At 39.4% G+C, this 13,100-nt stretch overlaps 1 protein-coding gene across 8 annotated transcripts; it reads left to right on the top strand.

The window, feature by feature from the left end:
• Positions 1–14: 14 nt before the first annotated feature.
• On the top strand, positions 15–12,053 carry il15ra (interleukin 15 receptor subunit alpha). 8 transcript variants are annotated; one of them, XM_026146712.2, is made up of 8 exons: positions 15–216; positions 766–957; positions 3,530–3,586; positions 3,664–3,711; positions 6,454–6,534; positions 10,089–10,160; positions 10,760–10,844; positions 10,948–12,053. In XM_026146712.2, exons 1-8 carry the CDS (start codon positions 147–149, stop codon positions 11,009–11,011), a joined length of 669 nt encoding a protein of 222 aa, XP_026002497.1. In that variant the 5' UTR covers positions 15–146; the 3' UTR covers positions 11,012–12,053. The 8 variants fall into 8 exon arrangements, with proteins under 8 accessions (XP_026002497.1, XP_026002498.1, XP_026002499.1 ...); XM_026146713.2 differs by having other exon boundaries at positions 18–216; positions 10,092–10,160; XM_026146714.2 differs by lacking the exon at positions 3,664–3,711 and having other exon boundaries at positions 18–216.
• Positions 12,054–13,100: the final 1,047 nt, after the last annotated feature.

Here is a 13,100-nt window from a genome sequence, read left to right as displayed (position 1 = left end):
GGGCGGATCACACACAGCACAAGGGGAGTGTCATGATATAAAGCGAAAGTGTGAACGAAAAGAAATACCGCGGCGACAGCGACGATGGTCTTTACCGGCCTGGTTTTATTTAGTGAACATGTTTTAAGTCACTACCGAGGTGTCCGATGGCTCTGGTTTCACTGGCTTTCCCCGTCTGCGTTATGATAGTATGTTGGTCTCAATTATCCAGCAGCGGTAAGTGCAAACAAATTTCAACTCGACAGAGTACGCTCCAGAAAGTGCTTTAAACTGCGCATGCCGCAATTTGTTTTGTTTATAGTTTATCGCTTATTTAATCAGTGATTAAATTTGATCACCTTCAAAGACAAGTCGTTCAAATAGAAGGCATAAACTCGCACACGTCAGCGTTTTACGGTGAGATATGTCGGAGGGGGATAATTGCTTATTGAAGACATACCTGCGGCTTGATTTGTGTTTTGTTTATTTTTGGTAAATCATTGTTTCTCGCCGTCTCCGTATCGTAAATCTTCATAGTGAAACCTAAATGCTGAAAGTCGCAAGTGTGTATCGTTATGAATCCTGCTAAATTTTTGACTTAGAAGCGGGGTTGACCTGATGTGTATGTGATGGTGTAAAAGTTTTTATTGACGACATCAGGTTACCATTAGTACATTGCTAGAAGTTAGAATTATGGAACTTACGTACACCATTCGCCAAAAAAATACTGGTTATTTTTAATCGTATGGTTTTATTTAAAAAAAATTATCTTTATTATTTTTACAGATAACAGCTGTCCATGTCCAGAAATTCCAAAGTTGAATTTAACAAACCTCCCACAACAAGGCTGCTTCAAAATACATGACCGTTTTCGCTACAAATGTATGGATGGTTACCTGAGAAAAGCGGGAACCTCAACTTTAATCAAATGCGAAAATCCTGGAGCACAGTGGAGCAAACCATCGCTGGTGTGTATACGTAAGTATTATTTGCTGGTATATTTCTTAACACCAAAGATGAAAACATCTCTCTATCCACACACATGTAAACCGGTACATTGTTACGAGGTCCCAAACACAGCTGAATGGTTCAAAGAGGCTTCTCTTCTCTTGAAGTTCCAAGCTGAGGTCATTTGGAAACAGCGGTACTGCGGCTTGTTGCTTTTCTTTTTCCCTTTTAGTTTAAAAAGTTCCACTTGGTTAACTTTCAAGTATTCACATTAGATTTGGCCTTGGGGGGGAGGATTACAAATCCAGTATCCATGAACCCATATTTGTTATAACTCTAGATTCTTGGATTACAGCTAATGGTTGCTAATAGTGCTGACAGTCTGAATTTTGAGTGCTCAGAAGTAGTAGTACTGGTATTATCATAACATGAATCCATTACCATTATCACTTTGAAAAGTGGGAGCTGTTATGTTCAGTCATTACCCCAGGGGATGACTGAATTGCTAGGTAACCCTGAAAGTCTGCTCTTGGATGAATGGGTGGAGAGGGTTTATAGAAGGCCAGCCCCTACATGCGTTCCCTGGAGGAACTTAAAATATTAATACAGAGCATAGGCTGGTGCCTGGTATCTGTGGCACAACCGAAGGATGTCTGATTATCGGTGGATTATTTAGTCTTTGTCTGTCTCTGGCTGAATAAAAGTCACACTAGCCTCTGTTTACTGATAAAACCTCAACAGTACTGACAGCCCCGTGTGTCAAGATGGTTCGGTTCAAACCAGCCGACTAAACCATCCCACGCTCTGTAGTACACTGGCACGCCCTCCCTTCCGATTTATCAAATGTAGAGTCATACTAGAACTGTTGACGTCAGGTGTCTGGCTGGAAGTCTGAAATTTACAAGAGATAAGAGAATGCAATGGTTCCTTTTCGGGTGCAGTGGAAAGCCACCCACATGTGCTTTGTTTTTGTGTTGTCACAGCTGATAACTGTGAGCAGTTTCCTTTTTAGACTCTAGCTTGGCGCAAAGGTGACATTATCTACTGTAAAAGGAAATGAGTGAATATTTCGCATGCACCTGTTTCTACACACCACAAACATTTATTCACCTGCTAGGAAACAGATTTGATGAAAGATTGTCTATAGACTCAAAACATTGGATGGAAGGAGCACTTTTAAGGTTCCATGAAAGAAGGACATGAGAAAGGGAGAGCAGGGGAAGGACATTTAGTAATTTAGGGGATCCAGAGGATTAGTAAGGAGGAAGTGAGTGCAGTGGACTTTTTGAGACACTGTGTAACACAATTAGACAATGCTTAAGGAATGAAGAAGTGCACTGGTGCTGATATCTATTTTTACAAGACTGGCAGTGATGTGCAGTTATAGTGGGGATAAAATGTCACTTGCCCTGGGTCTTGTACCCAGACTTATGTTTTATGGGTTTGATTTTTTTTATTTTTTTAAATTCTGTTTATCATGCATGTGGAGATGAGTATCTGATGCTTTTCAGTCTCTATTTTTGCCTTTGGTTCTTTATTCTGTTTCTCCAGTTTTGTCTCATGGTCATCCTTCTGCAAGTATGCATGGCTGAGTCTTTGTCATTTCCAGTTTTTACTCTGTCTCTTGTGCTTTGTATTTGTTTTGACTTTCCTAGTTGCCTTCTTGCTGATTATACTCACAATGTGTACCACTCTTAGCCTCATTAGCTGTCCACGTTTCCTGCTGTCGTCCCACAAGGCTTTGTAGAAAGAGCACTATAGATACACTGTTTTCTTGGAGAGTGCTGATGGAGAAGTATATAAAAAGTCAAAAGAAGTTGTACTGTCTCTAATCTAGTGAAAGCATAAGGTTGGTGCTTCATGAGGAAGTCAGAAGTAGCAGAGGAAAAATCTGAGGGTGATGCAGCAACAAAGGAGGTCATTGTCGAGATGGGGTTACATCAGGGACCAGCTCTTGGGTGCTTCTTGTTTGCTATGATAATGACGAGTGAGGTCAGACATGAGTCTGTGTGGACTAGAATGTTCACATCGCGATCTTTAGTGGGAGCAGGAAGCAGGTTTAAGAGAGCCTGGAGAAGTAAAGGAAGGAAAGTCAATAGAACCAAGACACGGTACATGTATGTAAATGAGAGGGAGATTGTTGGAAAGCTGAGTATGCAAAGAGGGAATGTAGATGCCTTTTTAAATGTCTATTGTCAACCATCCAAAACAACGAACATTGCGCAAGAGAGGAGAAGAAAATGCAGGCAAAGTGGAACAGATGGAGACCAGTATCGGGTTGATTTGTGACAGACAGATGTGCAGAGCAGTGCATCATGGGAATGCAGTGAAGTGAAGAACTTTAATGCAAAGTAAAAGGGATTTGACTGTCTACCTGTAGAACACCCTGGACATGGGGAATAGTTGGATCTTAGTCAAGTCTATAATACTTTCAGCCAGAATGCGGTGATAATAGATTTATAATCTATAATAGATCTCTGATCCATACAGTACTTTCTTTCTTTCTTTCTTTTTTTTCTTTTAAGCTTTCCCACTTTAATTTTATTTATTTATTTATTTTTTTTTTTAAATGCATCTCTTGTATTTCTTTGTCATGTTTCAGCTGACCCAAGGATAACCACAACACAACCACCAAAAGCAACAAGTACAACAACAACAGGTAAGCGTCTGTCTAAGGAAAATGGTGTTTGCCATACTTTGCTGACATGTGTGCTTAATGATGGTTTGGTTTTGCAGAGAGTCACACTGATATTTCCTCTTACTCCGTCAGTACTTCCGCTATCAGTAAGTTCTCTATTTGCATGATTGTGACGATCAAAAACCGTGACCTATAACCACTACTAATAAACTAAAAGGAAACTAAATGTCTCAACGGTGTGACAGTAATACTAATATTAGAGCCATGTATAGTGTCTGTGTATATATTACTCATTTTACTTTTATCACCCATTTTTTACACCTTCTTATGGAACAAAAACAAACCCCAGTACCTGCAGCCATCAGGCTTCTTAATTCTCATACAAATGGCAGATGAACTAAGACACATGAATTTCCTTTTAGTTTAACCCTCTCGAGGCAGGCATTGCCGATTTGCAACAGTTAAAAACTAACAACCTGATTACCCCACATACATATTTTCTGAGGTTTTTTTTTTTAAATTTTTTTTTTAATATAACTCAGAAGTACCACTGCAGGACTTGGTTGTGCATTAGCAACAAAAAGTTAAATTTGAGCCTGAGAGGGTTAAGTTATTATTCTTATTGATATATTGCAGTGTTACAGGTTGGAATGTTCAAACTAGTAGATGTAACATGGGCTATTTAAGTGTACAGTGAGCAAATGGTCCTAAAAGACGACATTTGAACTGGGTAATTTGGGTGAAATGACTCTCAAAGTAATCCAGGAGGTGTTGCAGTGCAGCTACTATTAAAGGAAATGGTTTACTGTAGTGAAACCTCAAGTCCTACAGCAACACAAAAAGATTTGATCTGTAGAAAATCTGCTTTGAATGACATCAAGAAATTTAGTTTTATTTCTTTATTTATGATTTTTAGCATCATGGAAATGAAGCGCATCTGTTCTTGTCAAATCAAAATGTATCCAGTAACAGAAACTTCTGGTAGTGTTCCCATGGTTAGTTCCTTTAATCATTATAGTTCAACACAGCTCAGCTAAGCAACCAGACAATCTTGATATCATAATCACCGCTTCAAGAACTAACTTTTGCAAATTATGGGACTTGGTTTGGGCCCTTACTAACAGTAAAGTAAAAATGCCCCAGCTCCTATGAGTCATTCATTTCACAGCAGTTGTCATGCTCAGATTAACTGTAAATGATCAGTGGGGCAGTTTACATTTCTGCTGTGTACATCTGTGGCTGTGAACCCCCACCCCTCCCCTTATTTGTTATTTGCATATTTGTCATGCTTGCATGTTTCAGATCATCACACAAATCTAAGTGTTAGACAAACTTAAGCCTGGAAAGCCAGTTTTGTTTTTTGGTTGTTGTTGTTGGGGTTTTTTTGTTTGTTTTTTTTTTCTTAATGATTTCTTAAATCATTTTCAGAGTGCACTTGAGCTTCATGGCATGAATTTCCTGGACATTCTCCTACAGGAGTTTCTGACTGAGAGAATAATTGTTTCAGTCAATTATGGCAAGTTGTTCAAATTCTGAAGAAGCAAAGTAGACAGGGATCATTGCACTACCATATGACTGTTGGTATGATGTTCTTTTCATGAAGTGCTTTGTTAGCTGTATTCCAGATGTAATGAAATCCAAACCTCAACCCTTTGTCTCATCAGTCCATTGACTATTTACTCAAACAAAAAAAACTTAAAGTTTTTTTTTTTTGTTTTTTTTTTTTGTTTTTTACTTGTTGGTACTGAATCATGAACACTGACATTAACTGAGGCAAGTGTGGCCTGCATTTTCTTTTTTCTTTTTTTTTTCTTTTTTTTCTTTTTTTTTGTAAATGTTGGGGCTTTTTGTAGTTTTGTCTCCTGGATGAGCAGCCAGTGGGCTCTTGGGGGTAATTTTGGTAGGCTCACCACTCCATGATGGTTTCTTTAGGGTTGGCATGATGTGTTGCTTTTTGACATCTACTTCACTTTGTCAGACAGGATCTGCTTGAGTGATTTCTTTAACAGATATGACCGTAATCATGCCCAGGTGTGTTTAGTGAAATTTAACTCAAGCTTTCCAAAAAATGTGGTTAGTCATAGGTAACTTGTTTAGTCATTCATGACTAAGTGATAGTCATGAATGAGTGAGGACAATTCATCTGGGAGCAACAAATACAACTCCAGCTCCTCTTAACATTTTGTTTAACAAAATGTTAATTTCCATTACTAGGGGCGATTGTGGCTCAAGAGTTGGGAGTTCGCCTTGTAATTGGAAGGTTGCCGGTTCGAGCCCCAGCTTGGACAGTCTCGGTCGTTGTCCTTGGGCAAGACACTTCACCCGTTGCCTACTGGTGGTGGTCAGAGGGCCCGGTGGCGCCAGTGTCCGGCAGCCTCGCCTCTGTCAGTGCGCCCCAGGGTGGCTGTGGCTACAATGTAGCTGCCATCACCAGTGTGTGAATGTGTGTGTGTGAATGGGTGGATGACTGATTGTGTAAAGCGCTTTGGGGTCCTTAGGGACTAGTAAAAGCGCTATATAAATACAGGCCATTTACTAATATTAAATGGTGGCTGGGGAGAGGGAGGTCTGGGCTTCTTTGCGTGGGCTGCTGCCCCTGCAACCTGCAGGGGCAGTGGAAGAAAATGGACTGATAGATAACATTAAATCCTGCATGTATTTTTCAGCTATTGTAATATACGTGGCATGTTGAAGCTAACTAATGTAAAATCAAACACAGTATAACACTCCATGCATGCTTGAAGATAGTTATGGGGTTTTAGTTTGGGATAATGGAACAAACGCATGTTTCATAACAGAGGGATAATTCGTGCTACAACTAATCTTAGCAGTGAGAGATGTGGTCAGGGTTTTTATAGTATTAATAGAGGTGGGTTTTTTCTTCTCAGCAACAGCTTCTACTGCCCAGATGATGCAGAATTCAAGCACAGTGCTTGAACAAGGAACCAGTACACAGACAACCACCCACGGTAAAGAACTTAAATCATACGTACTTTCTCAGTTAGCTTCTGCTGAGCTGTTGCTTTCAAGTGTGCCAGCTGAAATGTTGCTACTGACGCCCAAAGTCATGATTAACCTCATCCACCAGACTGCTTATAGGGACTCTTGTGTTCAGTGGCTCTGTCTCATACTTGCTGTCAAACATGGTGGTGCAGAGAGGTGATGATTTGGGCTTGTTTCCTAGTGATTTAGTTGACCATGAGCCCCACTATATACTAAAGTATTCTACAGTCAAATATGAGGCCATTTGTCTCACAGCTCTGTTCACATGGAGTCAGGGCAGTGATCCCAGGCATAGCTGCTGAGGTCTGCAATGACCCAGACCTCAGCCTGACTGAAAGGCTGTGGCACAACTTGAGAATACTATGAATAAACAAATGGTTGCAAACCCGAATGAAATAAAGCAACATTGTAAAGAAGAGTGGGGCAAACTTCCTCCTCAAGGATGCGAGTCTGATTTTTTTCAAGTTATTGCTGCTAAAGATGGTTCTACAAGCTACTAAATTATGGGGTTTATTTGGTCTTTCCCCACTGTACTCTCCTTCAAGCCTTTTGACACCTTTATCACTAAAATGGGCACCCTCTACAATATAAATATATTTTTGTCATTTAATCAGCTCTGCTTGAGACCAAGAGGGACATGAGAAGGGACTGTTCAGATATGAGATGCTTTTCTAGCACCTAATGGCTCACCAGACGTTGAATGTAAAACAAACTACTTCTGAGCCAGAAGTAGCCCTTCAGAATCTAATCTGCTTTGTTTTATCTGTGACCACATGATGTCAAAGTAAGATGGTTACGCCAAGGAACTGTACTGGTTCTTGAGGTGTGTGTGTGTGTGTGTGTGTGTGTGTGTGTGTGTGTGAGAGAGAGAGAGAGAGTCAAACTGTGCACACTTATAGGACCGTCATCATATATAAACATCCTGTAGTCTTCACTGCCTAAACCCTCAATTTGTAAGTATGAATAATACAGGCCAGTAATCAAACACAAACGTTGTGTGATCTTGAAGATACAAACTGGACGCTTTAGTAATCCATGCAGTGTGGACATGTTTCGTTAGAACTACTGAAAGCTAACGAAATCTGTCTGACTCAAAGTGTCAATGTGGTTAAAAAAATGTGGTAAAATCTGGCGTCTTCAATGCTACGCTTGCCACATTGCTGCTAAAATTTCAATAGAAACTGTTGACAAATTTCTTTGAAACCACTTTTAGTAATTCGGTCACCTATAGAAAGAAATCAGCTGTTCAATTTTATTTATATAGCGCCAAATCACAACATAAGTCGCCTCAAGGTGCTTCATAGATGCAGAGAAAAACCCAACAATCATATGACCCCCTATGAGCAGCACTTTGGTAACAGTGGGAAGGAAGGTTCCAAGCCACCAAGTCCAGATTATGTAAATGGACTGGTTCTTATATAGCGCTTTTCTACTCATCTGAGCACTCAATGCGCTTTACACAACTTGTGCGTTCACACAAGCACATTTTTTTTCTAAGTGCTTTATAGCTAACACACACACACACTCTCATACTCCGATGGATGCATCGGAGAGCAATTTGGGGTTAGTATCTTGCCCAAGGATAGGTGAAAGCAGATGGGTTTAGGCACTCGCAGCTATGCAAGGAATTGGTTAAAATCTCAAATTTAAAAAAAATTGTCTTGTAGCAGAAACTACTTTCTACATTAGTGACATAAGGGACGTCTAGGGATGGGCACTTAATGGACTGTACTGTAAATATGATGTGAAAAGGGAACTGAAGTAGTTTTTGAGGTTTTACATCAACATCTTTAAGAGAATCTACAATGTTGTGATACACAATCATTAGCATCAACAGCACACGTTTGTTTTTATGGTTGGGTGTTGAATAGCACAGTGCTGTTCAAAAGGTTGTTAGCCTTTAGAACTCTGGGTCTTCCTTCCCTGTCATGCTAAAGCCAGGACACGGCACACAAAGTCTGAAACCCAGATCTGTTTCATAACAAACAGCAGCTATATACAGGTCAAACCTCAAAAGCAGTTCCAGTTGAACCTTAACCACAAATGGTGACAGGTGAAAGAGAGCTGTACACTGGAAAGAGTAACTGGTTAAATGGGTGCAGGCCGTGTAACTAAACTCTAAGCAAACAGCAGGTCGGGGGAGAAAAAGATTGTGCATCTCTAGTTGCTGTCCTTCCAAAGGAAAGGTTTTATGAAAATAATTTAGGAGGAACTGAAACCGAAACTGGGCAGGTGCCATCTAAGGTTTTAATACCAAGGTCAAAGTCTTAGGCAGAGGTGAATCAGCCTTTCTCTGCACTTGAAACTGGACTTTAAAAAGGGAATTGTACAATACCTGGGCTGCAGGACTCTGATGCCCTCAGCATATAAAATCATGTAATGGATGATATTTTTGCTAATGCTGGTTCACAGGATATTATCAAAGTGCTTGAGAAATAAGTCTGGGCTTCTGAAGCCATCTTTGAAACTTCTCTGGGCTATATAAAGACGATATCTAAATGAATTTCAATATATTTTTTTTTTTTTTTGTGATCACAGGCTCAAGTTTCAAAACTAGGGCTTCATTAACATAAAAAGTAAAAAAAAATCATACTTTGACATAAATGTGTGTGGGTTGGTTTTTTTTTGTTTGTTTGTTTTTTAAAGCAGTACAGATATCATTGCAAAAACAACAGCTGAAGCTGCTAATGTGCCGTCTCTTCCATTGAGTCCAGACAGCTGTCATTGCAGTATTTATATAAGCAGTTATTTAAAGGGGACCTATACTATTCTTTATCGTAAATGCTGTAACACTAGTTAATAATCATATTAAACACAGTAATTTCTGAGAGCTAATAGTTCGATTGCTGTTCAAGTACTAAGACTCTTTGCAAAAAGCCAAACAAAAAGGACGACAAAAATCATTTGACTTTGAAATGGTGACACAGCTATTTACATGTAACCATTTACTCTGTTAAAAATGTATGAAGAAATACTAGTGTTAAGTGAGGCTTTCTAAAGGAAAAACACTGTTGCATTGGGAGCTCCCCCTGCTGGGCAGATGCAGTAACTGTCCACGCCTGAATCTGCAGATTACCAAAAGAATGAAACTCAGGAGAATCAATTGTGATGAACCAAGGATCGTTTGTTTGAGAAATGTCAGCAGACTTTCAAAGAGTTATCAAAGTCAAGACATATATTGAACTGGTTAGCTGTTACAGAAGGATGTGTATGTTTGGATTTCAGCTGATAAGCCTGTGAAATAAAGCATAGGTTATATAAGCCATAAATGCAATGGGGTTTGTTTGTGTTTGTTTTGTGTTTTTATTAAAACACAAGCACTGCCACCCAACCTTACCCCACCTTGTGGTAATTTACTAAGTGGTACATAAAGCATAACCTTTTGATATCTGCTTTTCCCCCAGCATTTCACAAAGCCGCATGTACATGCATAAGAAACTTTTCAGGCATGACACTGATTACGTCTTTTTACCTTTACAATTGCACTAATTTGTATAAATTTTATTTTGTACTGGAAAAGCAGAACCTGTGATGGAGACAACAGGACAGACTGACACAATAAAGAACGCCACTCATTCTGCGCTTGAAATTGGTAAGCTTCAACGGCATTATTATTTCTTATCTGAGATCTCATTTAATACACTGATCAGCCATAACATATTTTAGAACCACTAGCAGGTGGTGTGAATAACACTGATTATCTCTTCATCATTGCACTTGTTATGTGGCATATATTAGTGAGCAAGTAGGAACATCAAGCATCTGTGGGATGTGTGGATCAAACTTTAATCCACGCAGGCCCCACTGTGATACATCCAAAGGAAGTCTAGTAAAGTAAGGACTGCTTTGGTAGCAAAAGGAAGCAGGTGGTCATAATGGTCTGCGAGTGTCTGTGTATTATTTGTAAGTCAGTGATGCAACTTCTCGATGGACAAGCAGGGAGTCCCTTGAGGCTAAACGCTGTTTGTGAAGCAAGACGTTTTAGAAATGCTGAAGGCCACAGAGCAGACTCGCAGTGTGGATTCCCTCATTGATGTTTAGGACGGTACATTCTCTGAGATTGTTTGAAAACACTTAACTCACAAAGCAGACTTGGAATTGTTGTATTTAATGAGATGCAGTCATGTTATACCTCTTTTCAGTGAAGAAACTGAATCAGAGCACATTAAGGATTTTCTCTCCCATTTGCAGACGCTGCAACAACCACAGCGGCAACAGTCATCACTGTTTTACTGGTGACTCTTTGTACTGCAGGGATAGTCTTACTGTATCAAAGGTAAAAACAAAATGACTTTTTTGGATTGTCTTTCTATATACTCGTTGTTTTGCAGTTGGCTGGTTTTAATCCATTTCAATCCTGATTGTCCTTTTTGTCTCAGGAGGCGAAGAGAGCACACCCCAGTGAACCAAGACCCAGAGGAGCTGTGCACACTGAATGCATGAGTCCTCGCCCACCTGCAGTGGACCAGTAAAAGACACCGACTTTGTTGCGGTTGCAGAGAGCTGCAGCAGTGTTTTACCAAAAGCAACATCCCACTACAGTGAAGAATAGACTCTTACCTCCACGTAGGACTGGTTGTCATCAGTGCCTGATAACCCATTTGAACTTCTGTGGATGTCATCCCAAAGAATCACAGCCATGTTAATATGGCAGTGCAAGAGGCTCAATCTGTAACTTTCATCTTAACAGCTTTCTAGCTTCACATTACCAAAAAACAACTCTATAGGAACTTTATCATTCACATCCCTCTGGGTCAACCATTGCTCTGGTGCTATGGTGGGAAATGTTTGATTTCTATTTCTTTTATTTATTATTCAGATCTCATGAAAATACTAAAACTGATAATGAGTTACTCAGACTAAATGTTGTCTCTAGCCAGGCATTGATGCAATGTATTGCTTTGTCACAGAGATTAACTGTGTTAATACTTTCCTATCTTCAGTATCAATCAGGCTAGATGGACACAAGCAGACCAAATTATTTGTTCAATTTTCTGCAGAGTATTATTTCGGCCAGTAACAACATGTCTTTTGGAGCTGCTACGCTTTCTGCTCAAACATTCAGTAATTTGTGTGGGTCCTTATTTATACCTGGCTTTTAGCCCCTTAGAGAAACGATCACTGGCCACTTTGTTAGCTATGCCTGTTTGTTAAGTCAGGCAAGTCTGATTTGTCTGACCGAAGTACATCAAGTTTTACTTGGGTATGGAGATTGATCTTAAAGGAGAAGCTAAATTATTTATTACATGTTACTGTGAATGGAAAAAGGAAATGCAGTAAGATATGAACTACAGTAAGGAGATCACATTTTGCCTTTTTTTTTTTTTTTTAAAATATATATATTGCAGTCTTCTATATCTATATACATCTATCTCTATCTCTAGATAGATATAGAGATATACACACACACTCTGTTTTTAAATTCTGCATTGATGAATCATGTAATCAAGGCTTTTAATTGTTTAATAAAGTATTTATTGATGGATTAGTAGTGGTATTCTCTGGTAACATATCAAATATTTTATCAACATAGAAGTAATTATAAAGTCATTAGAAAGTGATTTACAGCTTTATTTCATGGACTGACTTTCCTGGTCTTCCATATACTGTGCTTACCCTCCTTGTGAAGGGCGTTCATGAGCATCATGTGGTAGTCAATGCAGTCTTCCCTTGTGTAGATAAGCTACACAAGGGAAGACTGCAGTGCCCACTGGACCTTGTTGAGCAGTGGTTGCTTGTACTTGAAGTATAATCCTCGGACTAGTTAGTGTTGAAAAGTAATTTACATACTGCAATATTCTAATATTTCAAGTATTTTATTTTCTGGGCTGTTTTTGGTTTGGTTTTGGGGTTTTTTTTTGTTTTTGTGTGCACAGACGCCACTGTGCACACACTGCTGCAGTTAGCATATTATCATATCATGCATAAAAAGCGCAAGGTCACAAATGTAAGACTTTGCATTTGTGACAGCATTAAAACAAACTGTGTGAACTGACACAATCCTCTCAAGTTTTGATCAAATGTATGCATTCTAGAACTAAATATATGACCAAAGTGCATGAGATATTCTTCTGTGCCAGACAATCACTGATGAAGGCAACAAGCTGAAACGCGTTAGTCAATTATTAAAGTTGTTCATCTTCCCTTAAGTATTGCTGGAGTTCCTGCATTGTGAATTCTTTCATCCTCTCCATGCACCTTGGAAGTAGGTGAAGTTGTGCCAGAAATTTTTGCAATCATTGTCTATTTCCCAGAATGCTCCAAATTGCAATACCGCATTCTTTCAAGAGCAGTAATTTTCTGCTTCGCTGTTGCTGACAGCTTATTTTTACCTGCTCAGTTGGCGTTACAGCCAAAATAATGACTAACCGCATCCTTTCCAACGTGCTTATGAACTCACCTCTTCGTCCTCTTCAAGACCAAGAGAAGATAACTGGAACATTCATCATCAGATGACCTTTCAGAGCTTAACCACCATATCGAGGACAGATAAACATGGGTAGTTAAGGAAGTCATCAAAGCAGTTTAACAA

The sequence above is a fragment of the Astatotilapia calliptera genome, chromosome 17 (genome assembly GCF_964374335.1).
Source record: "Astatotilapia calliptera chromosome 17, fAstCal68.1, whole genome shotgun sequence".
Taxonomy (NCBI): Eukaryota; Metazoa; Chordata; class Actinopteri; order Cichliformes; family Cichlidae; genus Astatotilapia; species Astatotilapia calliptera.
The sequence above is the reverse complement of the archived record's forward strand: the minus strand, read 5'-3'. Positions and strand labels throughout refer to the sequence as shown.

What these genes read in the sequence shown, in the direction of transcription:
- il15ra (XM_026146712.2), top strand. Translation starts at nt 147, where the DNA reads ATGGCTCTGGTTTCACTGGCTTTCCCCGTCTGCGTTATGATAGTATGT. An exon ending in ACCATCGCTGGTGTGTATAC is followed by an intron (nt 958 to 3,529) that starts GTAAGTATTATT and finishes GTCATGTTTCAG; the next exon opens with CTGACCCAAGGATAACCACA. An exon ending in CGTCAGTACTTCCGCTATCA is followed by an intron (nt 3,712 to 6,453) that starts GTAAGTTCTCTA and finishes TTTTCTTCTCAG; the next exon opens with CAACAGCTTCTACTGCCCAG.